Source organism: Ostrinia furnacalis, unplaced genomic scaffold, assembly GCF_004193835.3.
Source record: "Ostrinia furnacalis isolate ACB-3 unplaced genomic scaffold, ASM419383v2 OfSCF5278, whole genome shotgun sequence".
Lineage (NCBI taxonomy): Eukaryota > Metazoa > Arthropoda > Insecta > Lepidoptera > Crambidae > Ostrinia > Ostrinia furnacalis.
Genome location: NW_021135517.1, coordinates 127157 through 154466, shown reverse-complemented (window position 1 = coordinate 154466; position 27310 = coordinate 127157). Strand labels below are relative to the sequence as shown.

Genomic DNA, 27310 nt, shown 5'->3' with positions numbered 1-27310 from the left:
CAAGGAATAATATCCGTTTTATTCAAATAGAAATAAGAAAATTTCTCGACGAAAGATTACAATACAAAACGTCTCATGGATTGTGTAATTTGTATTTATAAGCAGATTGTTTGCAGTTGTCAGTGATACGATATTGTTAGACAAATATTATTTGGGATTTATATCTACATTTGGTTTGTTTTATTCTAGTCATTGCTATAGGGTTTAGCACTTATTACTATTTATTTAGTAGGTATTAGCCCACTCTAGTGCGTGTATCTCCATGGCACTTAGTCTACGAATCAAAAACTATCCAATGTTTTTTATTTTACTATTGAAATGCTTATTACAAGTTATATTAAATAAATAATTACGTTTCCTAAAAAGTAATGCAGTGTTCGCATATTATTAGGATAGTTCGCAAATTCCTTCAGAGCGAATTAACCCAATAAGCCACAAGAAAATGTCGCTCGCTTGGCTTCGGCCCGTGAACGACATTAAACCGGATTCCAGTGGAAACCGTGCCTATAAAATATAGCAGAAAAACATAATAATAATAAATACTCTTTATTGCACACCAGATAAAAAAACAGAAAGAAAAGGAACACATAAGGTACAATTAGGCGGTCTTATCGCTATGAAGCGATCTCTTCCAGACAACCTAATGAGAGGACAGTTACTAAGTGAGTATTTACTAATTAATACTTGCGTGTGCATCATTACACGTATTTTAACTAACTTTAATTAAATAATTACAAATTCATGACTCAATTACATCAGAATCTAAAATTAACCCTTACAAAATACATTAGGGTAACAAATACTCCACAACACTCGTTTAATTTATTTATGGCGAATCCCCACCCTCGGGGAGCAGAGGCGACTCGGCGCCATGATTGATGCTAGAACACTGGATTCCGTTCTGGAGTTAATTTGGTAGAGCTTAATCAATATTTTGCGGGACGACTCAAAAAGGGGTTAAGAATAGAGGGATTCAATTAAATGTTAATTAAACTAAGTACCTGTTTTTTTTTCTGATTTTTCGATGTATAAGAGAATGAAAGAATAGTCAAGTAGCTATGGAATGAGAGTTACGAGTATAAGAACGGTAATAAATAATAAATATGGAATGCCCATTATTAACAGCTGAAGGATGAATATTTAAATAACTAAGGTTGTGAGAGCTTGATACAGATTTCACATAATTATCACATCAGCTCCAAATTCATATCAATTTTATTAACGTCATAACATTAAACTGTATCATGTGGCTGGCTATTTCTTATTCTTAGATTTAATTAACCGAGTCGGGTCCCGTCCTAAATATTATCTTCATTAAGAAGCGCCGTTTGAATGGCGTTTTATTTGAAAAGTTTCGCTGTAATTACCAACTTACTGAATCTATCAACAGTTCCATTTCTGACACTCGCCACCTAACTTGATGAGTTTATTGTCTTTGTTTGCTCTTTGCGATGTGGGAATGTCATTAGGAGTGGGATGACGTCATTAATCTTTTATTTTACATTGACAAGTCCCAAGTTAGTGAAGAATCTAGAGCAGGAGTTAATTATTAAGTTTCATATCGTATGGTCTTGTAAAGGTAAAGAAAATAAACCCTATACCACCATAATTATGATATGTATTATTTAAATAGGTGCTGTCGAATGTTGATTCATTGAAGTTATGATGATAATGAATAAGACTGTGTGTGTAGTGCCTATTCTATTAGTGTATACTAATGCTTAATTAGTACAGACCTTGGCAGATGATAGTGACTATTTGTATGATGCTGATCGCGAAGCTCTTGCAAGGGCCTCGTCTCCCGCTCATCGTTCCAGCGCTCGCCGCATCACCAGTCAATGCCCGACGACGGTAGGTACGGCAGTTCCAGTTGAACTGCCATCTAGTGCCTGAAACAAACAATAATAATACTTTATCAAGACACAGATTCCAATTTTTCATTGTTCTTAGACCTCAAGACAAGCGATTATGATCAATCATTCGTTTCAGCCAAACGACGTCCACTGCTGGACAAAGGCCTCTCCAAGGTTTTCCACACTGAACGGTCCTGCGCTGCCCGCATCTAGGCTCTTCCCGCGACCTTTACCAGATCGTCGGTCCACCTAGTAGGATGATCAATCATTTTGTGGGAACTATATTCCCACTGCCTTTTAAATTGTTAAAAAAACAATTGCCTCAGGTCATACAAATAAGTCACCTCAAGGTGGTTGTTTTGAATAGATAACTTTCTAAATGTACGTACACTTCTTGGAAAGATGGTTTCAAGCACCGATTATACAGGGTGTCCCAGAATGGGTGAATCAAACTGATAGGGGAGGTAGCTCTACTAATGTACTATCCAAAAAAAATATGAAAAAAAATTTTTAAGTCAGATTTTTTTTTAATTAAGTGCAAATAAACTCGAAATCTAGTCAATATTTTCAAAAGTTTGTTTACAGATAAACGAATCGATCATGTACATACAATTAATATTAGTAAGAAAAAAGTACAAATAAACTCCAAACGCAGCAATTATAGCCAGATACTTAGGCAAAGCTGATTTATTTTCACTTTTTCAAAAAAAAAATTTTGTTTTCTTATGCGCTTTATTTTTTTTTTCATTTTTTTTTGGGATAGTACATTAGTAGAGCTACCTCCCCTATCAGTTTGATTCACCCATTCTGGGACACTCTGTATAGAACAATGTTATTGTTAGTTGTTATACGAGCCTCTCGCAGCTTAGTATGGCAGGGGTTTATGGAATTTTATATTTAGATCTTACGGTAACAGCGTGGAGAAAATACCTAGAAATAAAAAATAGTTACCTCTTATAATACAAAGTACATACCTACGCCCTTTAAATACATTGAAGCCGAAAACATTTACGATGACGCCTCTTTTGTCTTTCCTCGTATTTTGATTTACTTTCAAATGTCAATTCCCAGGAAAAAGCTTAGCCGTGCGTATATTCGACGATTTTTTCAGATATAAAAGTAATATATTCTGAAATACGATGTACCCAAACTCGAAATGATAGTATCGTGGCTGTGTTTTATGAGTTTTATCGGCTCGCGATAAACCGAGTGGATTCATTCAGGAATAATTAATCAGAAACAAACTGCGCGAACATCGATATGTTTGCCGTATATCAATAATTACAGCGCACAAACTGCCGAAATATCAGTGTTTTCAATGAATATTCATAGCGGATTTGTGTACGCCGTGTGCGAACTTTGATTCGCATCTTGCTTCAGCACAAAAAGCGTTGGCAGATAACAAAACTTTCATAACACTTAAAAGTTCGATGCCTACTGTCTGTACTTTTGCGGATTGTTTTATTCATGAGACTTTTTACATTATTTTAATGTACACAATCTAAACAACTTTCAACAACCCGCGGCTGTAAATCAACATTATTAATGCAAGTAAATAAGTAAGTACCTATAATATAATTTGCATCTCATCATCTTATCGATATCATCAAAAATGTGCAGCCCTTATCTACCAAAAGGTATTCGCCGGTGATTGCGCGCGTTTTTATTAAAAATTATAAATAATATTTCAAATTGAAATGGCGCCGTCAGCTGGAAACGGCCGTATTTTTGGGGTGTATCCCGCATCGGCGCCCCGCTGCAATTCCTCCGTCACGCGGTCACGTCGCCCGCATTATTTCCCGGCGACATTTAACTTTCATTCCCGGTGTCACAGGCAGAGCAGCGCCCGAGAGGGAACGCGTACAGTGGAAGCGATTTTGTTTTTAATTAGCATCTCGGTAATGTTGGTTATTGCGTGTTATATTTTTTTCTTAAATTATGATAGAGACGACAAATTGAACTCGGCAGTAAAAGTCCCTACTTTAATCTCACTAACTTCGTTTTTAGATAACATGAGAAGCAATAAGTATTATATTATATTTATGAATTAACGATTACATAGGTACTTTTGAAATGTAGGTGATCCTAATTTTATTTTGTTGTCTTCTATTTTAGTTAAATTATTCAACAATCACAACGATCCTTTTACAAACTATAAAAAAATACTAGGTTGCGATTACAAATAGTGCGTTTTTGGTCGAAAACAAAACAAAGACTGCAGAAACCGTTCCCATTGACCCTCTTTAGCCTGTGTGACATAATATTTTACCACCCCACCGCACCGCTTGCACTGGACCGCGCCCTTCCCAGGAGTGAGATATAAAACGCCGTACAAGCGGCCTCCTCGCGTCGCCTTTATTGCCGCTATGTGTAAGCCTTGTAAAAAAATTACTCGCGACTTACTTTTTATTTGGCCCGAGCCGCGGGGAGAGGCGATGATAATTTTTTATGCGTCTTTCTTCCGTGAATATTGCTGGAACGTCTTTATTTGCACGGCGTAATTGTTGAAAAAAGAATGGCGGATCTGAACAGGCTGATGTTGAATGCTTTTTAACGTTCTTTGTTTGGTGTTTGAGAAATTAATATTTTCGCTAGTTGTTTGATGCTTTGACTAGAACGCTTTGAGACAAATTGTGGGCTTTGTAGTATCAATACCTTTGTCAACTAATATTAAAATCATTACGGGTACTTAAAGGTGGAAATGTCGTGATTTACAGACTTACGTAGTCATTTTCTTATTCAATTACGTATTTTGCAAATATAAGCGACATCAAAATGATCCAAAGGCGTACATTAATTAAAACTCCTGTTAATATCGTTTTACGAAACACATGTAATTATCGCCAGTGGGGTTTTGTCACTTTTACGCAATTAATTAATATACTCAAAACTGAACTGAAATTAAATTCTTCCTATGTTTAACTTGAGAGCTGAAAAGAGCTTAAAACCAGCGGTATTCAACCTAGTTCATGTGGGTGTGTAATAAAGTATAATCTTTTCCTTGTTTTCCAGAGATCTTGGATTTCCAGATGGAATAGATCAGAAATTGGCACATTGATCCATTAATAAATTAATAACTTTCTGATACTACGTCATAGAATCACGTTAATCGCAGTTTCACTGTACAATAAAAAGCTTAAAAGAAAATCCTTAAAAAAGACAGGCTTCAAACCTCACAGTTGGACATTATTTTTTATTTGGTTTACTGTCCATCATTTCTGACTAGGGTCAGCGTGCTAGCTCCGATCAAAATTAAATTGAATTTTCACCTTATTTATTTTTGGGACATGTGAAAGTCAATTGGATCTCCAAATAAATAAGTTGGATAGAAACCCGCAATACCCTCATACACAAAACCTGTCAATATACTTGTTACCTTCACCCAAATCCCAAATAGCTTAATCCAAAAGACAAACAAATTGATTACGGCATTCCTTTACACTCACCACGTCTACGAAATTAACGTCCCATCCCTTGCAAATAATTCAATCCCTTCGATTTAGGGATGGGAAACTCGTTGTCGATATGCTTAGCTGTACCTACTCATAAGATTGGAACTCTACGACAGTTAGTAACATAAATTGAACCTTTAAACTGTAGAGTCTTAAGAGTTACTCTTGACGTAATCAATTGGTTACTTCAAACGTGACTAAAATCCTAACTTGTTTATCTGTATTATTACACTTTCAAAGTCAGCAATGTTATTGTCTATGATCGATATTTAAACGTTTCCAGTTCAAACACTTAAGGAGTTATTAGTTTTGGTCATTTTATCGTAATTATAGAGTATTACATAATTACGATACACCTAAACTCTATCAAAGTGTTACCGTCAGGAAGTCAATTTACAAATCACTATGAAAAATAAACAACTGTTGGCTATGCTAAATAAAAATTAACATATTTTACCTCAAAGCTAATCGTATAGCTATCGATATCATAAATAATTGAGCTCAATCCCCACAACACTAGTTCAATTTATACTTTATTTGCTCTCAATCATCACGCCGCGCACCCTCCGGTTCAACCGTTTAATATAAGAAGATGAGGCAAAAATGTTCCCAGTCACGGCCCTTATTACGCGGGTTTAATATTTTCCAATCTCATTATGACCTCAAGTTATATTCATATCGGAAACCGGAGCCCCGATTCATGTTGGTTCTTTGGTCCGCGGTTTTGAATGGGTTGAAAGAAATCTGCGCAAATATACTTCGCTTTAGATAGAATGCTTTTTTATAAAGACTGAAGAACTTTGTTCGTTAGTTTTTTGTTAGAAAACAAGTTAAACTTTAAACGATACCAAGTATGTAGGTACGTAGGTAAAAAAAGAAGTTACGTCAAGAAGGTTTAAACAATGCTTAATTTCTTTAGACTTTGATTTCCTGTAATAAACCTACGCATATCGGAAGTCAATAGAACACAAAAGAAAAACAATGAAAAGGTCTGTCTAACAGGAAAATAATAATTAAGGAAAATAAAAATTGAAAACTTGGATACCAAATCATAAGGGAGAGTCCGCTAATTTGGACCAGTTTTTTTCAATCCCATTTTACACATAGTTTTCTTTTGTTTTTGCTAATGTCCATGGTATATAATAAAAGATACATTATTCAACTTACTATTTCATAAGTATTAATTAATATGATTGTTGTATATTTAGCACAAATCAACAAAGTACGAGTTCAGAGCTTCGGTCCAATTTAGCCAATCGGTTCGATAATTTGTACCACAGGGTTACTAAATTGGATTTCAATAAATTTCAAGCCTATAAAAAAACTATGGCAAAATATTATACGATACATTCTTAACAAATTAGGAAACGAAAAGGAACAGTAGTTAATAACATAGACAANTTACAAAATATGGTTTACTAAAAAAAATTTCAAAATCCTTTGGTAAAGTTCCATACAACTTGATGTGGTACAATTTAGCCGACTAGGTGATAGTGCTTTTAAAAAATCGGTAAAAAATATAGCTTATAAATACCGAAAAATGTTTCAAATAATTGTAATCCACACTAATTTACGCTTCTAAATAATATATTAGAAACACCCTGTGATTAAATTTAACAAAATTATAAACTAAACATGTATTGTCAAAAGTTACTTGAAAACAATGAAAAAATACTTTTCAAAATAAAACACACGTGTTAATTGTCACGGCAAAAACCACATGGCCGATATTAATTGAATTTAGTTGTGTATCGCTGAGTGTTGCAATTACAGACATTCAATAAATACTTTACGAAATATGAGGGTGGTACAATTTACCCGGCGGTACAATATACCGAACTCTCCCCTACCTACCTTATTACAATTTTAAAAGAATCATTTAAACTGGCCACAACATTTGTGGTTTAAAAGCAAAAATAAAGATGTGTTAATATTAAGAGCTTGATGACATTTTCCACATAAACTTCACCATACTCTATCTGCTGTAGTTACTGTAAAAAGCTCTCCTTTAAACGCAGGAAGTATTCACTTACAGCGTAAATCCTATCCTCAAAAATAAATTCTTTATTTTTATTTCTGCTCGTTGCTCGCTACATATTTTTCCTAGATTTATTTGAGGAGATTCCGCGGAATCTACTGACCATTCCGCTTTATGTACTTCTGCCCGCGGCTCGATTCGCCAATCGCTCTTAGATTCAATTTTTCTTTATGATTTTGAACGAGTTAATTTAAAAGGCTTCCGGAGATTTTTGTTTTGGCTTGATCTTTTGAAAGCGTCAGTTATATTTTGCAAAAAAAAAACTGTTAGCTTTCATTAATTTTATTTTTCAGCTAATCAATAATTGCTTTAGGAAAAAAATATTAGAAAGAATACGTAGGTACAAAAAGAGTTTCAGATGAGAATAAAAGCGGACTTAAGGAATATTATTCCCTGAGAGACTGGAGGGTTAAAGTATGTATAAAAGTTCGCCATATTTATGTTACCGATGGAAAGTTTTATCGCCCACAGGTGCCTTGCTAAACTCGTACATTAATATTTCTTTAAATTTTAATTACCTACGTAACTTTTTCAATTAAATATTTATTATTATATTCTTGGTAAATTAAATTAAGGAAAAATAATCCCAACTTGTTGATGAATTTGTATGTTTTCCTATGATCATCGCTTTTCATTAATTAAGGTAAATATATTTTTTCCCTGTTTATTCTATACTAGAGTGAGTCGTAATAAGGTGGGAAGCTAATTCGTGGAAAATTATTCATTTATTTTTCGCATAAAAAATATGATTTATCGTTCCCAATCTGTGCCAAGTTTTTTGTCAGTCATCTCACAAATGTGCTAAGTTAGGTAGAAAGGGTGTCCTGGTTTTTTTGTTTTGGAGTTTTCCACATACAAAGTTTTATTTATCGCATTCTCGGCTCTACCCTGTATACAATTTTATCTCGACTGTACTGTATCAATGTCCATTTCACGGGTTGCCCAAATCCTCTTAAGTTCTCTTCTAGATAAAACCGACAATGGTTCCGGTTGTTTGGGAGTAGGTAACACCGGCTCAGACTACTTACGGTACAAAGACCACTGGCGGCGTTCTCACGCAAAAGGTATTTGGATATAGGTAAGCTGTGGTGCTACTTGTTATCCGTATCTTTAGATCTAATTAATCTTGTAATAAAATTAGTAACGAATCTGCGGCTTTCAACAACGGAAAATTAATAGGTAATTTTCTTTGTATAGATTGAGGTTAAATTGCGTGTTCTGCTCCGCATGTGTCCGCACCCTAGTGGGGATTATTTTGGCAGAGCACGCGAGTTGAACTCAATCTCTGTCAACAAGTATCGACGATGGAATCAAAACTTTACTGAGAATTACGTATGGAGCATTTTTTACGGCTGGTAGAAAAGCAATAATGTAAAAATTGTTTTCATCTATGAATCTTAACTCTAGGTAGACTTAAATCATAAGGTTAAAAAAACTATACATAACAACTTGTAAACGAATGGGGGATATCTAAATATGACAATGAGAAGTTGTTAGTACTTTTTCGAAATCTTTTAAAAGAAACATGACTGACGATCTTAATTGCTACAAAAGCTCCATAACTCGCTATCGGCAGAACATTACTTCGAAAGCCATCAATAAACACTTGCACGTCGTCGAAGTCAATTAACGATAAGCGTTATCACTGTAAAGCGCCGATTAAGCCGAACATCAAGCCTAATAACCATTATAAATATTGGGACCGATAAAAATATTTTCACCCTCGATTCCAAAGCAATGCAATGGAAATTGAACTAAATGTTTTCGAGAGTAAAGCTCAAAATCAAGGAAAAGTTGATTCCAGTCGGACATAGCTAGTAATTTTTCATTATTGTCGAGTCGAAATGTTTTGCAGCGAAGGAACTGCAAATATTCAGAGGTAAATATTGATGAAGCCACACATTTTTCACCTTCTTTTATAGGGTTGACGATAACTAACGAGTCTATCCGCCAATCTTTACTACTTTACATACTAAACGCTTTTTATGTATTTTCCCCCAATGCTATGGAAATAACTGTCCTGTCTACATCATATCCAATCAGAACCTAAGGTTTCAATTAAAATCATGTAGCCAAAATAAAATGTACAAAAGATTTATTTTTGTTTCACCTTCATTAAGAGAAAATAAAGTTCTATTTAATAATCTTCTCGAAGCGACTTATGGAATTAAGGACGGCTTATACCGAAATACTTAATAATCGATGAGACCATAGCCCTTTCTAAGTCGCCAAGACTAACTTCGACCAAAGAAGATTCAAGAACACCACTCAAACAACTTACAACACATGTTTATTTCATTACCCTCTGAGTAGCTGTGGACCTTTTTCTGATCAGATTAATCTCTACTAGTCCCTACATCCCGCTGTAATGGCCAATAGCACCAAACCCTCATATTCCCGTGATTGGCCTTTGGCCACAAAGAGCCCGTCTCAAAGACTTAAGTAGCCTCAAACGACTGATCTGAGGCCGCGACTTCGGAGAAGACAAAAGTTTTGGCCTGTGGTCCAAGGGGTAAGATGATGCACTGCGAATCTTCAATACTGCATTATGTATACGATAGGTAAGAGTCCCACTTCAATTACATTAGCTGTTATAAGCGTGTCGTGGTCCAATCAGCGTAACGACAGCTCAATGTAACTGCAAAGTTATGCGATATAAAAAAAAATGCATTGTTGTGTTCCGGCAGTTAGAGGTAAGATAGCCAGTACCTCCGTGGTTGATGATTCCGGATGAAGCTTGCTTCCACCTTCGGCGTGATCATCACTTACCATCAGATGAGATACAGGCCAAGAGCTACCTCGTTGTAGATATAAAAAAAAATACTAGGATCATAGCGTGTTCCGCTTAAAAATAATTGAATTTTGAACTATACAATTTAATGAAGGCATTTAAATCATCTTGAGTCTGAAATAATGTAGAGAATAATAAAATCTTAGAGCCGACTCTGATGCCTTATAGATAGGGCAAATCCAAGAACGCGTTTATTTGTGTCGATATACGTAATAAGAAGAGACCGTTTCTGTTGATGACTGATCGAGACCAAAATATATCAATTTCCATTCCATATCCGAAGACATACATTTAAAAGCACCATGGCTTCCGACCGCAGAACTTCAAAGTCTATCTTGATTCTCAACTCAAATTCAAAGGACCTTTGCCTGTGACTTCGGCCCGTCTCGGAAGTCACCCTCGCTCGTGCTCTGAAACCCGATTTGCTTCGTACAAATTCAATTGTGTCAAACGAGAAATTGACTAAAAATTCCTGTGTCGCGGCTTTACACTTTATGGGCTCGGATTAGGTTGTAGCCGTTTGCATACTCGATTGGAAACGGCAGTTGGTATGTATCGAGTTATTTCACGGGCATGTTTCGTAAATAGGCGTTGTTGTTTGTTGCACCAGACAGGTACAATTGAAAAGAGATTTTCATCTCACTCATTACTGCAAAATATCCTTATAAATAATTCATAGCTTTTAATGACTCACACTTAAGTATGGAGATAGTAGACTGGCGATTGGTAAATCGGCCTCTATAATTTTTTTCGGCACATTCAATGTTGAACGTGACTCTAATGCTTTTAGCTGAGTTGCAGAATTTGATCATAAAACGTACAAATGGATTAATTACATTTATTATAACTAAAAACTAAAGTATATAAGATAGACCTACTTAGTTTCTGTAATAAAATTCCATCTAGTGAAAACCCAGGATGGCTTAACTTGGAATTTAGATTAAATATTATTATTTTGTCGTGGCTTCCGACTCATATCCATACAGGGTGAGTGGTGTAATTACACCTGAGGCCTCGGAGCGGTTGCAGCGTTTAATCAAGCCCCGCCACCTAATAAGCCACGGCCTTAGGGCTCGGCGAGATATGCAACTACATTATTGTGGATGGCGTTGTTTACATTTCCTTCTACGTGCATCTTAATTTAGTTGTAACATGGCTCATTTCGGAACAAAATTGCATTATTTGGTAAATAAATAAAATCCTTGATGAATTTTGAATTGAGTAATTTGTTCAAACTAGCTCTCAGCACAAAATATGAAGCTGTAACAGTAAACTGCACAAATGCAGTATTTAATTCAAACTGCTAAAGATAAACGGGAAGATAGTTCAACTGTACATCGGCTTCAGGGCCTTCAGGCAAAACTGATTCCCTCGTGATTGTTGATAAAGACGAGAGTTGCTTGCGTTGTTTGAATTAAAACAAGTTCTGTGCTTCAGTGTAATTTCCTTCAAGCTGGCGTAAGGTGAAGGATGTGACGTTCACTGAGAGAATTAAATGAATAAATAACGTGCTTCATTAAGTAACGCACACGTCTCAAACTTAGTTTAAAATTTGGAAATGCCACTTTTATTTGTGAGAGCTAGGGCTAGTTAGAATGGTGATTAAGCAAAACTAGTTAACAAACCAGTCCAGTACTCTGCTGATATTGCATGTAGGTACAGAGTATGGGTGAAACTAGGCAAACTACACTATGCTGTGATGCTATGATGTGATACGAGTACTTAACTTTAACCAAGTTTGCAAGGGCCATCTACATTGGTCCTTTTTGTTTCAGTTAAAACTATCACATATTCAGTATTTAACAGCAAAATAAAAGTAATATCATTGAAATTTTATTGATGTTAACCCACAAGGTGGACAGATGACCTCATAAAAGTAGCAGGAAGGCGTTGGATGCAGGCCGCTACCAACCGACCAATCTGGAAATCATTGGGAGAGGCCTATGTTCAGCAGTGGACGTCCTGTGGCTAAAAATGATAATGATGAATTGATAAAGAAATTATGATATTCTACAGAGCGATGACGTAGTGCAATGTTCGTCACTTGGACCACTCTCGGAGCTAACTCAACACTCCACGCCGGTTGCAAAGTTGCTCCCTTTTGTTACTTTTTCATAACAATAACTAATTTCGTCGGTTAATTAAGCCACTGAGAAATGTTTGCTTTTACGAATTTCAATGTACCTACAGCATCGAGGCGTCTTCCAAGTTCCCAAGTTAATTTTGTGGTAGTTAAGGGTAAGATTAATCGAACTTTGCCTCGAATTCCGAACTTAGAAATCTGTTATTCTTGTACTAAATCATCTATGGGATTAAAATATTTAAGAGTGCTTAAAACCGATATTTCTTTCTATTGAAATTCGCTGGAAATTTTAATACTTTGATACCGATCAGTTTCGGTTGAGTTTAAAATATTGCATTTGTCTTTGAAAAAACATGATTGAAATTGGATTACATTTGAAAAGTTGAAATAATATTTAGGATTTCTTTCAAGTTGCTTTTACGTTGAGTATAAAACTCATATATGAGTATAATTCATTTCAAAAGAGTAATCAAATGAAATTAATGTTCGGTAGGCACACAAAAATTTGTGCCTACTATTTTGTTTTAGTCATACTAAAACAAAATAGTACACATTTTTTTTAAATATTCAAAGTAATATAACATAAGAGTATAATATTCGTATGCAATTTTACATGTTTACAAAAGTTGTGTGTAATTGCATTTAGAAAGTTGTTCACAAAATGTCACGTCTCCCATCCAATAGCAAGTCCAAATCGCCGGCGGAACCCTCGCAAATCTTACTCGAGTATTATTCAATGGCTCGCTCCCTGGAGGCCCATGAGCGGAGGGCCGGCCCTCTAGTTTGCGTCATTGTGACTACAGGTACAGTCCGATAATGCCCTCCTTTAGTTTGGATTTGGACACAGTGCTACACAATTTCAGCCTGAGTTGTTAGAGGTTGCGTTTGAAATTACACGTAAAATGGAAATTATCCTCATCATGCTTGGGTGTATTCCCTTGGATTCATCTGACATTTGAAACGCCCACACAACAAATGTTAAGTGCGGTTCAATCACACACACGCAAACAAAAGATCTACATGTTCCTTTAGGAATTAAGACTACGCCAACTCTCGTTATTACGTATCAATTATGCAATGACGTAGAGTTATATTGAAATTGGTAACTTATTACTTGTTCTAATTGTATCATTATAATGATAATACACTCAGCGGCACGGAATTTAGCCCAAGCCTAAACAACCAGATATGAGGCCAAATAGGTGTTGTATACCTAAGTTTCGTGTGACATGTTAACAGAACATTTGTTTTTGTTAATTTAAGAGGCTAGATTAATAAAAAAATGCGTCTGTTTAACTTTTTTGACTCTAGAAACGCATTTCGTTGTTGGAGCGTAAAGAGTACGGTTAAGTTTAAATTAGATATTAAATGTTGTAAGGGTTTGGCGTTTTGTTTTTTGTTTCTAAATTAATCTTAGGGTTATTCTCGTTTCCATAATTTGAGAATAATGTCCATTACTTCAGCTCAAGTTGCTCAAATAGTGTTGCTTAGAAGTCAAGGGTGTATGCAGCGGGAGATGGCTGAAACTTTGAATTTATAGCGTACAAACTTAAGATATACGTTAAAAAGGCATGACCAGATCGCCTTTTACACAAGAAGACCAAGAAGTGGGGAATTAAGGAGTAAATCAGCTTGCGATGACCCGATAATCGTGCTTGCAATATCAAGAAATCGGGTTCTCACTACGTTTGAGATACGCCAGCGTTTACAAACAGCAAGCCCAGTAAATGTTAGTGAGCACACAATAAGAAGAAGGATGGAGGATTATAACCTGCATACTCGAAGACCAGCTCGAGGACCAGAACTTCTCCGATACCTCCGCGAAGTGCGACTTACGTTTTCTAGAGAACATGCAAATTGGGCGCAAGGCTAATGGAGTAAAGTTCTATGGATCGATGATTGCAGAGTCACCTTAAGAGCTCCAGACGGCCGTGAAAGTGTATAGAGAAGGTGTGGAGAAGAGTTTCTACGCAAACAGACAGTTTTCATAAAGAGTTTACTCCATTAGTCTAACGTACAATTTGCATGTTCTCTAGAAAACGTAAGTCGCACTTCGCGAAGGTATCGGAGAAGTTCTGGTCCTCGAGCTGGTCTTCGAGTATGCAGGTTATGATCCTCCATCCTTCTTCTTATTGTGTACTCACTAACATTCACTAGGCTTGTTGTTTGTAAACGCTGGCGTATCTCAAACGTAGTGAGAACCCGATTTCTTGATATTGCAAGCACGATAATCGGGTCATCGCGCGCTGATTTACACCTTAATTCCCCACTTCTTGGTCTTCTTGTGTAAAAGGCGGTATGGTCATGCCTTTTTAACGTGTATCTTAAGTTTGTACGCCATAAATTGAAAGTTTCAGCCATCTCCCGCTGTATACGCCCTTGACTTCTAAGCAGCACTATTTGAGCAACTTGAGCTGAAGTAATGGACATTATTCTCAAATTATGGAAACGAGAATAACCCTAAGATTAATTTAAAAACAAAACACAAAACGCCAAACCCTTACAACATTTAATATCGAATTTAAACTTACCCGTACTCTTTACGCTCCAACAACGAAATGAGTTTCTAGAGTCAAAAAAGTTAAACAGACGCATATTTTTATTAATCTAGCCTCTTAAATTAACAAAAACAAATGTTCTGTTAACATGTCACACGAAACTTAGGTATACAACACCTATTTGGCCTCATATCTGGTTGTTTAGGCTTGGGCCAAATTCCGAGCCGCTGAGTGTATATTTAATAATTATGATATTGAAAGAAAATACATTATTACAGATGCTCGTAAAATAACACTCTCAAGGGTCAAACAATAACACGAAACTTTTCATTTATAGAAGAAAAAAGAAGTTGAAATATCACGCAGAACAAAGTTTAGAAAAAGTTAAAAGATAAACACAAACATTTTAAAATCGCTGCACAGTGATCAATAATCAGAATTTAGGATGACAAAAATATTTTAATCTGAAATTACAATTATCTAATAATGTTATTGAAAATATCATTAAGTAAATAAATATTTCTTTATTAAAATAATGTATTTGAGACTACAATCTTAAAAAACCGGCCAAGTGCGAGTCGGACTCGCGCACCGAGGGTTCCGTACAAACCTGTAGGTATATAACTTTGATTTTGTTACAGCTTAAAGGTACTATGGACCTGATTATTTAATATGAATTTCAATTTAATACCTCTACGCGTTCATGAGGAAAGTAGTAGACTTTAAAATTCTCATTTTATCACTTTGGAAGAATCTCTCGCGCAAACTATTCAGTTTAGAAAAAAATGATATTAGAAACCTCAATATCATTTTTGAAGACCTATCCAGAGATACCCCACACGTATGGATTTGATGAAAAAAATATTTTTGAGTTTCAGTTCTAAGTATGGGGACCCCCCCATGATGCCCTTAGTTCAATAAAAGAATCAATTAAAGACTAGTTAATTTCGATTGGGTAAAAAGTGCTAGTGCCTATTTTGTCGAATACGAAATATAATTCTGTAGACTGCCTCGTGACTTAACAGTAAATTCAGGAGATGATGATGAAATGTTATGAAGTGCTGAGGCAGCCCTACGTTTTCCGACTGAATGAAGTTTCATCTTGGCTGCTAAGCACAATAACTATTTGTCCAACTAACTACAATCCGAGGTACCTACCGCAAAGATTTTCCGACTGTAATATGTTGTGTATGTTCCCCCTACAACTAGGTGGGACCCTGCTGGCAGAGCATTCCTATTAACTATTCTGTAACCACCTATTTATGGCAAATAAATTATTAGTATTATTCCTCTTTATAATATTAGTAGGTATACATACATAACTTGCTGTTCCAAATTTTCGTCATTCGTTTTCGTTTCATCGCTAAAAATAACTTAATTTTATTTTTCATTACGTCTGAAATAGAATTTGTAGTAAAAATAGACTGTAATGAAAAATAACAATAAAATATTTTAATTACCACGTGATCGCAAAATCTACCACCAAGATTTTGCGGATACACTATAAAAGTCCAGCTACCTGTCAAAGATCAACGTACGCGTGACACATGTCAGCAGAGCACCGAGCGACGTGACCTCACTCTGGAACGCCTCGAGGCGGACTGAATTTGAACGATTCGTGCGCGGCGATTTATAGTAGTTTTCAAATACTCATAGAAAAAAAATTACAATGAATTATTTTAAATTTCAAAGTAAATATTTTAGATAAGATATTCTTCTATTATATTAAGCTATTTTTGTGTTGAATAAAGGAAGAATATTGGTGAAAAAATCACTTTGATTTTTGGGTATTTCACGTTCTTTTAATTTGTGATTTCTTATTGTAAAATGCTTAAATCTAAAAATTTTCTCAGATAACTATTTGCCCAAGGATCTATGCTATAGGATATAAATGTTTGTTAAATCGTTTTCACAGTATTTTTATAAAAATTTCAGCTTGTAAACTGACGCTAAAGTGGAAATTTACAAAACCTGTGTGGACTTATCTTGATAGAATTCTTAAATGCTAAACTAATCGCAATATTTTCTGAATTAACTATTTAGACGATGAAATTGCCTAACTATTTATGCCTATAACATATTTGTAGTATTACTGGTTAATGATTGTAACGAGTTGAAAAAGTACTGTTTTTGCGCCAAACGGCGTAAACGCTCTTAAGCTAAGTTTTGAATATTTTTTCCAAATTACTATAACAATTAACAGTTACTAAGTGTTATAGAAAATGAAGTATATACCTTCATTAATGTGCACCATATTTCATAATACGCAATAATGCACTGTATAAGTCAAACCAAACAGATAACTGTGCGCGAAAACAGGAAGTAAATAGAACAAATCAGTACAAATTAGCGAGAGCACTGCATTTACAAGCTGGTATCTCAGTAATGACTTACCTTTAAACGTTCATATTCAACAAGAATATGAGGTAAGGACTCCCAATCACATCGCGATGATTTGTTTTAACTACCCTCACAATGTCAAATTTGAATATTATCCACCTAATATCTCATTATTGATCACCGTGCGCTGTGACAAGTTTGAAAAAAGTATCACGTCTTCTATTCAATCTGGGATCTCTCGAATCACACTCGCGCATTATTCGGGTCTTTCAGACCCAGAGACTCTCAGGGCCTACCCTCTAGTTTACTTCATTGAAAAGTCTCCTTTCTATTACAAAACGACCGAGTTTGATTCGAACACGATTGAAAGAAACTGGGTTTCCATTTTGCTTGATTGTGGACTTGGAATTTGTTTTGATTCTAAGAATATAATACATGTGATGCGATAAGGGAATAGAAAGAAAAATCCTTCAAAGCTAATAGTTACACCCACTTTTGTTTTATGGCAATTAAAATGTTGAATTTTTTTAATAGAACATTCTGATATAGGTAAGTGTCGTTAAGATAATTACAGTCAGATCTAGATTGTATGTAGCATAAGCTGAAGGCTAGAACCTTATGAAGCTGAAATGGTGGGAAATAACACACCTTTCGTGCGTCGTTTGTCAACGTAAGTACTTACTTGCGACAAAAAGTATACAATTTCGTTTATAAAGCTATGGTGAAAATGTGCCCTCCGCACAGTAAGGCAGTGATTTTCAATCTCTCGGTCTCGACCCCATCAGATAGCAAAATCTCTTAAAGGGGTTACTTCCAAAGTTTAATGGTTTGCACATCTTAAAGGGATTTTTAAGTGAAAAATATTTAGTCTCTACAAAAAATATGATTTCATTCTGACAATGATGCCATGTTGACTACGTTACCCTACAAAACTGATTTTTTTTTATGTGACAGGAGGCAAAGTAACGAGCAGTCGGATAGACGACAGCAAATATGAAAGTTTATTTTGTTTGTTAGTTTGTTTTGTTTTGTTTATGGACTTTTCATACGTTCTGTTTATATTTCCTTGTTGTAGTTGCTCTTATTACAGCACCCTGAATCGAACGACAACATTTCCCCGTGTGCGTTCTTTGAACAGATCCAGAATGTTCCGCTCTATACTTTAAGTTTTGCACTTAGACTCCCTATCACGGAGACGGGAGGTGGGAAGTGGGAATCGTCCCTGCACTACTGCGCTTGTTTTCTAGGTTTTCTCAAAGTTTCTCTTTGAGATTATCCTGTTTAGCAGTAAGAAGAGTTTTATATGAAATCGACATGCATGTTCTGTGAAAATACAATTTTATATCCAAATCCATATTTCAGGTATTCCAGTTTTTCTTAAGAACAGATAAAAATGTGTTAAGTACTAGCTTTAATTCTATTTCATTTAACTGGTGTGAATTGGTACTAACCCATTATAAAACGCTCGTTCTCATCGCAATTAGCCCTCAGCGCGATTTGACCCCAAACAAAGTAAATAGTTGGTGTTGTAGTCTGGTATGCGAACCCACACGTCAGGCGGGAATCAAAATAGAAAAATACTATTGAAATACTTAATAATTATTATTTTTGTCTTGTTCTTGGAATTAAGCTTATCGCTTTAACTTGGCCTGCTCTAGCTTACACTAATCGCTAAAAATTTCCAAGAATACTTCGGCACAGCCAGAAAAAGAATAAATTACATAATTAGTCTGCACAAAGCAAAACACACCTTATCTTTTCTTCCCAGAAGCCTAGTTTCGTTTTGATATATTTTAAGAGGACAATGAAAGGGGCTTGTTAGCTAAATTTAATTTCTATCAAGTCACAATGAGAGGTAATTTTCATGTTCTACTGCGAAACAGAGTTTTTGTCATCGGTCAGCGGACAAGTCTACTTTTTATTAAGTTTGCTTATTAGAAGCTGGGCTGATTAAGTTAGCACGCCGGTTTTCTCCCGATTTATTTTTAAAAGGCGTTAATTTTATAGGGTTCCGTATAGCTCTTAAATCTAAACCTGTTATGTTCACTTGCGTGTCTTTCTGTACATTTAATTAAAAAAACAACAAATACAACTCATGCAAATCTTGTGCACGTATCTAAGTTTAAAGATGGTCTGGGTACACATCATATTTTGCGGTGAATTAAAGTAAAACGAAAATGTTTCATTTTACTAAAATAAAGAGTACTTATTTATTTATGTAGCCCTTCAAGTAGGTACGAATGAATCAAGACACAATAGAAATCAATTGTTACCACGGACTCATATCCGCTTAGGGTCAGATGATTACCACTGAAATATTCTTTAAACCTCTAAAATCTTTATTCTGACAGACTTCATGTTAATAAAACTACGTTTTAATCGCACGTAAAGAATCAAGTTTCTAGGTAGGTATTACATTTTGAAAGCTACGAGTATCTCTAATTCTCGTTTAACATAGACATTCCCAGCGCAAGCCGTTTCATAGCCGGGTTGTGGAGTACAGATTGCCTGGTATTATTTTACAGGAAACCGTTCCAACTTTTTTGGGGAAACATTCAAATATCGTGGTTTTTGTTTTGTACACAGACACAGGTTTGTAAACGCTGAAATAGGTACTCAACTTTGAGTTATTCAAAATAGTCAGTTGTCAAATGCGCTTACTCATATACCGCATGTTGTATGCACTATTTAATAGATAAATGTTACAAAAAGAAATTATGACTTTGAAGAAAATTCGTTTTTTTTATATAACCAATTATAATTTTCAGGAAAACGTCTCTAGAACCGTATAATTCCTTGATATAAGTTAAATTGTAATTAAATATTACTATATAACCCAAATTGGTGTTAATTTTATATTATAGTTTAACCTCAAGTTTTTGTAAAATAAATATATAAAGTAATAAGTAAGTATACATCTTTCTTCCCCCACAAAAGATCCATCGAATCGACACACAATCAGAAGAACAAAGTCACTATTTCTAGCTACAATTTCAAGAAGCTTACAAAATTCTTTATCAACAATACAAATTATTCCGTTTTTTAAAATAATCCAGCTTAGTAACCGTTAGGCTACGGCTAATTAACAAAACAGCCTAAAACTTTGACTTAAATAGTCAACGAATTTTACCTAAAATATTCTGTCTTGGAAAGGCATTTGAGACTAAGTACAATACACGTTTCCCGACTATTAAAGTCGTAGGAGTAATAAAAAATGTTTCTGCCGTTAAGAAGATTTTTTATGTTAGACTTAAAAGTTTGCTTTGACTCTCTTGTGGGTATAAATATATCCGATTACCTTACGGGGGTGTTATTTAAGAATATATGAGGTCATGTGTATCACTACTAAATAAAATAAAATATTTATAACCTTTGTATTAAGAAGTTAACCTTTTAGGCAACATAATATGTACTTATTATGTAGGCATTACATTTCTCAAAGGATATACTTAAATAGGTGGCTTCTGCCCACGTTCTGTCATTGTCATGATGTTACAATGAATTAATGGTAAAATAGAGTGTTTTATGATAATAATTGCCACTTCAATGATAAAAGACATAACGGAGGTTCCGCTTTGTTAGTTTTAATCTGTCTTAATTGATCAGTAATTTAGTTTTAATCTATAATCAATATTTTGATGTCACTAAATTATTGACGGCACGATAGTTCGGATATTTTAGGGCTCATAAAATATTGTTCGGTAACTCTCATTATTCGATTACTAGTATTTTGGTGTACAAAATAATAATAATTAACTGCTCGATTAAGTTAGAACATTAGGCCAAGAATTATGGTGTCCATTTTGAGAATACGATTACACACTATTTCGTCGTCTGGCGACAGGATTATGTCCTTAAAAAGAAACCTGCCTATTGTCTGCGTATTACCACATAAATTAGTGTAGAATGTTTTGTTCAGTGCTAACAGGAGCTTTAGGTAATCTATCGCATAGAACTCATCCATCCAGCGTTATATTCTCCAGAATACCACATATTGTTCAACATCTATTCATTAACAACTACAATCCGACCCTTTCAATGCTTATTCATAACGGGTAAACAGTTCGCGCAAACGTTGTTCAGTCGGCCCCACTCTGTAAGCCTATTTCCACACGTATTTAAGTTTAGTCGTTTCTCTTATTAAAGTGTACTGTAACTGAGACTCTGATGGGATGTTTGTACTTAAGACTGTCGTGAGTAATTTACAGAAAATAAACACTAAGATATGACCACATGTGCACTTGCCAGATTTTGGAGTGGGAGTGGAAATCGGAAACGTCACTAACGCCTCTCTCAGTGGCGAAGTGGGTTAAAGTAGAAAACTGGACTGTTGCAGATCAAAGGTTCTTTATTTTTGGGACACCAAGATACAGGCTATTCTTAGTTTGGGACCCACTGTTATTGATAATACCTACATATTGCTTTTTTACTTTTATTGTTAACACATCTTGCTTTTATTATTTTGTAACGCAAAATGTAACCTGTGCCTATTTAAATAAAATAAAAATACTTTTCATTTATTAATATTATTTTGTAGAAGTATGGCTAGAGCATTGCATCACTATACATGGTAAAAAGAGTCTCCCAATCATCCTGATTGTTCAAAAATAATAGGACTCCGGACTTTATAAGCAAATCACTTGATCCCGATGATGTCTATGACACTTATCATGATTCAAACTCATACAGCCAGGACTTTGAGCTTATAGCCCATGAAAAGAGAAAGACTGACATGAGTGAAAAGGACAGATTGTGTGGTTGTATCGAGTAGGGTTTGCAGGGTACACACCAAGCCACGGTCCCCGCTCGTCAGCAAATAAGACGCTATTGTCTGCGCTTGTTGTGGAAGGGTGCTAATGACAGCCGTGGTTTAGGCTAAATGCGTATTAGTTTGCTCAATTCAACTTTTGCCAGTTTTTATTTACGCTTTATTGAGTAATTATTATTTAGAAAAAATGTCCAATACACTGATTTATTTTATTATTGACAGAAGATGTGATTAATGGCGTACAAGTTTGGTTATCCAACTTTTGACAGCTTAAGTTCAGGTTTTAATACTATAATAATATTATACACTGAAAATGAGTTATTTCATTCTAATTATCCTCCTGGGGCCTGGCGTCATATATTTATTACATAAAACAAAAAAATATAAATCAACGCTATCTGTTGAAATTTACCAGAACTTTTACGTTAGTTAGTTAGATGGTGCATCTGTCCATCATTCTTAGCTGTGATTGGCTAGTGAAGTGACATTTGTATGTTTTTATCTTTAATTGAACTAGCGACGGCGCCGCGACCGGGAACAAGTGGTTAGTAATAATGAAATTTTTACTAAAATACATATGAACGATTTCTATAAGCCTTTGTTATTATTCGTTTTGGGATTTGAACTGTTTTATTATCTGAGTATCACTGATTGTGGAAATACGTATGAAAACTACGAAAACCATGGTGAAATCTGAATGTCATACAGGTATTACATGAGGTCCCAATTACTAGTGTAAACTGTCAGAGCCCAGTGTAATACCTGTATGACATTATACATTTTCTATTAAATAGCATACAATCTGATATTATTTTCTTATTTGTTTAGGTAGATATAAGCGAATATAACATATAAGAACACTCAAAACTCGATTTTACTGGTAAAGTCGGCCCAGAAGTATTATCAACACCTCAAGTCACTTTGATTTTTTTTATGAAATTAATATAATTTCATTAGGCACTTAATCAAATTGTTTTTTATTTTTTTTTTTATTGCTATTGACCTTATCTACATCACTTAATGTTAATTACACATTGGTGTGATGCATTTTTTTATCACGAGGATTTTTTAATTTGGGTCATCCATATGAAATGCAATAAAATTTTGAAATACTATTTAAAAAAAAATAGAGATGCAATGTTATTGCCCAAAAATGACATAAAACTTGATAAAGAATCTATCTAGCTACATTTTAACGAAAAGGTACTTAAAAAATATCAATATTTGGATCCACTGCATAAAAAAAAGTAAGTACAGGCAGAAAAAAAATTAAAAATATGTACAAAAAATTTTTGGCATCTCAATATATTTCAAAAATCGATTCAAATTCGTTGTAGGTAGTCAAGAAACTTAACTAGGATTAATTTTGTGCAATTTATTTCGGGACATCCTGTACATGAAATAAAAAAGTCGTTGACATTGGGAACCGATGTCGTAAATATATGACATTGAGAAAATTGCCGTTTTCCAGATAAAAATTTTTATTTTATTTTTTAAGATAATTATATCAATTATTAATACTATTTGGATAGTTTTCATATGAATTCACGATAAAAATAATTCCTGGGCCCCAGGAGGTTAAAGTTTTCTATTTTGAATCTATGTGGTAGAAAACAAACAAGAAGTCAATTTCTATGTAAATTTGCTCTTACCAAACTATTATATAATAAGAAATTGTGGGGGCACTAAAATAGAATTATACAACATGTCTATGTAAAGGTTACACGGCATCAATATTTTTAATGGGAAGTGACAAGTTTCACATAGTTGTAGTTGTACACATTTTCAAAAGTTTCGTATTTACTTCCTACTTAATAAAATGTGAACTAATTAAATCTGCCCTCGTATAATTTCCTGTATTAATCAAATTTAAACAAGAAGTCACTGCGCGTCTATTCTCCGACATAATTATTTATGCCCGAGCCTGTTTTTGACATATCTCATGTATTGTTAGGGTTGAGAGGCAAAGTGAACGGAAAAAAATGATTAAAATTGATGTAATTCTGGATTGTGACGTGACGTACTAAATAAGGGTTCCTTGTCAGGACTACGGAACCCTAAAAAAGCTTTTATTAATTTTTAAGCTGGCCCACGTTTTCAATATCTTTTTATCCTGATCGAATTATTTCTCGTAGCATGGACTTCAACTTGACAACCTCATAGTATGCCGTAGCAGTGTAGCCCGTAGCAGTGTAGCATGGTGTAGCGCCGTAGCACCATAGCGTCGTGCGTAGCAATATAATGACAAGTTGTATATTTATTTACGTTATTTATTTAATTAGCTCGTTTCGATACTTTATAAAATGTTTTATGAAGGTTTAATTACCCTTTTGCGCTTTCCAAAACCATAATGAATGATAGAATAACAAATATGATCTTTGAATGATCACAAAATAGCACTTATTCCGAGGTATTAAGACGAAATGTGACCTGTTTAAGGCGAATACCGCGGCGTTTGCCGGTTTCCGGCTGACCGCGCCGATAAGTGGCGTCGCCGATAATACGTGATTTAGCGGTAACGCTTTAATCGTACGATTTTGCGTAAAGATTCGATAGCTTTTTCACGAGACATATTTTGCTGGTAGATAAATTGTATTTGAGCATATTTTAATGTCAAAGGTAAAAACTTCTTTATAATTTGCTGTGTGGCTATTGTAATTTCAACCTATAACAAGTTAAATTGTATAACAAGTTATATTGAATAAAAGGATCAAATAAAATTAAACGGGACTTTATAAGCAGGTAAGGCTTTTATAATACATTTTAATTGAAGTTTAAATAATTCAAAAATGATAATAATTTAATTATTAACACAACGTGAAAAGATCTTCATGGAATAAACCCACGTATTCAAATAAAGCGGCCTCGTTTCATTGGAACTCCACAATTAAAACATTTTCTGTGGGGCTACTATAATTATACGCCATTAAGCACGGTAAATAAAATATGCCATACCAATTTGTGAGATAAAATATCATTGGCCATGTGTTTTAATATTTTAAAGAGAATTAAATTGTCAAAACAATTCCTTCTGTATGATGATACTCTATGTACTATAAGGCTTTATTTACTCACACGGAGCTTCATTTATCGGGCATTGTGCTGCAGGCTCAGTTAAATTATAGGTAAACCGTAATAGTTTGACCTAGTGATGGAAACTTTTTTAATCCCGTAAAGATGCACAAGACAAAAATACACTTCGAACTATTATTTTACTCCTAATTTTATTCAAATTTTAAGATTCCTTTCACACACTTTCCCACTTATGGTAAGTGGGAAAGTAAACACTCGAAAATGGTTCTTACCTTCATGAATAATTGAATTGATTTTCACTTAAGTATGGTAATTCGCAATACTTCACACGAATGAGCCGATTTGCCGACTCAATGCGAGCCTGATTACGTCGGAATCAATTTTTAAAGTACGTGAATTGGTTCGACCACGGTAATAATATCATACAGTATTATAACTTCATATAAACCGACGAAACGCGAGCTTTCCTTCGAATTTCAAATCTCGGGACGCGGTCGAAATCCAAAAGTTAGGGTTAGGGGTGTCGCGAACGTGCCGAACGGACGTCGATGGCCTAGCTAGTGTTGAAAATGACTAAGGTGATTGAATTTGACTACCGTCATTTACGGTCAAATTTGTAAAAAACAAGTTATTGACAGTCAAAAATGGTCATTTTCAGTCAGTTTGATTTGAAATAAAAATTATATTGTATTAAACCAGCTTTTGCCCACGACTTCATCCGCCTGAAATTAAAGTAACAGGTCATTAAGTACTCATTATGATTAGTAGATCCAAAATTATTTTAGTATATTTTTTTAAATTAAATCTACTAACACAAAACAACACGCATTTTTATCCTATTCCATTCACAAAGTATTTTGTTTGTATAAATAAAAAAAAATTACAATCGCAAAACTAGATAGAAATTTTAAGTAGACAGATGTAAATAGAATGGGTACTGTAGGTGGGCAGCCCTATCGCATGTTGTCATGCCGTGACGTACCGCGCGGCTGTTGACATTTATTTCAAAAATATGGCCGAGTTGGAATACTGTATAGATAGTATTACCGTGGTTCGACTGTCCGATGCTGACATATCGCGGTCATGTTATTTTGTTTTATTGTCAACTTTACGTGATTTTTGATACCTTTATCATGCGTGATAAAATATTCTGTGCCGCCAATAGACTTGGTTACTGAAAAATAGTAGGGTTAATACTGGGACGTGTAAAAGTGCCTTTTAAAAGCCTAGTTGCAAAAATAAATGAGTTTTATGAGTTTTAATAAGGACTACAAACTTTGACACATAATTTTCTTTGACAAATATTTTGCCGCTTGTGCCGGTTTGTCACAGAAATACTTTATCACGCAAGTCTTCTTTTTAAAAACCGTGATAATAACAATCTTATCGTTTTTTCCTTGACAGATTATGAAATACATTTTAATTTTACGTTACCTACAAAGAAATATTTTTTTAATCGGTAATTTCTCAATACTCAATACTCAATACTTTTATTGCATAACCACATTAGCATTCACATTTATAGGTCTTACAATTTAGGCAGTTATACAATGTGGACCCAGTTAGGGCACAGCAACTTTAGGAAGGAGACAGAACGACGATCTTACTAGTCAAAAGAAATTAATGTACAAATTGAGTTTCTATTTATTTTTACGTGTTAATTGCAAAAAATCCGCATTCCTATTTCATCGTCAATTTTTTTATAGGAGAATGCATTTAAATAAAGACAAAATAGCGTATTTCATAACGATGATAGTATTTTAATTAAAGTCTACATACGAGTAAATGTTGAACGTATAAAGAGAAAAATAACAATGCAACAATTGTGATAAAATGTTCCCTGCTGTCCGATAATATTAATAGTGGTTTTCATCACTGAAAAACAATATTCAATTATTGTTTTGCGAATTTCAAATTTCGCAAGTAGGTAAGTATTCATCTGATTACCAGCTTGATATTTTTGAACAGTAGATTTTGTGAATAATCTTCATTTCGTAACAGTTTTATGTAACTTTTTTATAAACTACCCTTCAACTAATGTAGAAAATTAAAACAACGCTTACCCCTGACACAAAGGGATCAACATCAAATCCGTCTGCAACACTGTCCGTTTCCACGCACAATCCTATTTAACAATAGTTTTTCTCATAAAAAACAAAACAGCATCGAACTCCAAAGCCACATTCGAATTCCGAACGCTCGACGAAAGTTTCCAACTTTTCGCGGGCAAAAAAAAAATGGCGGCGGGATAGAACGCGCGCGACTCGCGAGGGCCGGCGAGGTACTGACGCTCGGTCCGCCCGCTGCCACCGAACGCACCTCCAAAAGGATCCAGTTTGTTACATAGTAAGATCGAAATTTGATCGCAGTTAGACGAAATGAACGCGCACTAAGACAGCCTTTGGCTATTTAGACCGAAAAAGATGGGGGTACGGCGCATGCGTAGGTCGTTCA

The 27310-nt window shown here is 34.7% G+C and overlaps 1 protein-coding gene across 1 annotated transcript in view; it reads right to left on the bottom strand.

Annotated features, from left to right (window-relative positions):
* Positions 1–27054, bottom strand: part of LOC114360920 (lachesin) — a 74211-nt gene extending 47157 nt beyond the window's left edge. The window contains exons 1-2 of the mRNA XM_028315788.1: positions 26920–27054; positions 1737–1889 (exon numbers count right to left, since the gene is read on the bottom strand). Of these exons, the coding sequence (XP_028171589.1) occupies positions 1737–1809 (73 nt within the window). The 5' untranslated portion in view covers positions 1810–1889; positions 26920–27054. The remainder of the gene's footprint in view (positions 1–1736; positions 1890–26919) is intronic.
* Between the last annotated feature and the right edge of the window lie 256 nt (positions 27055–27310).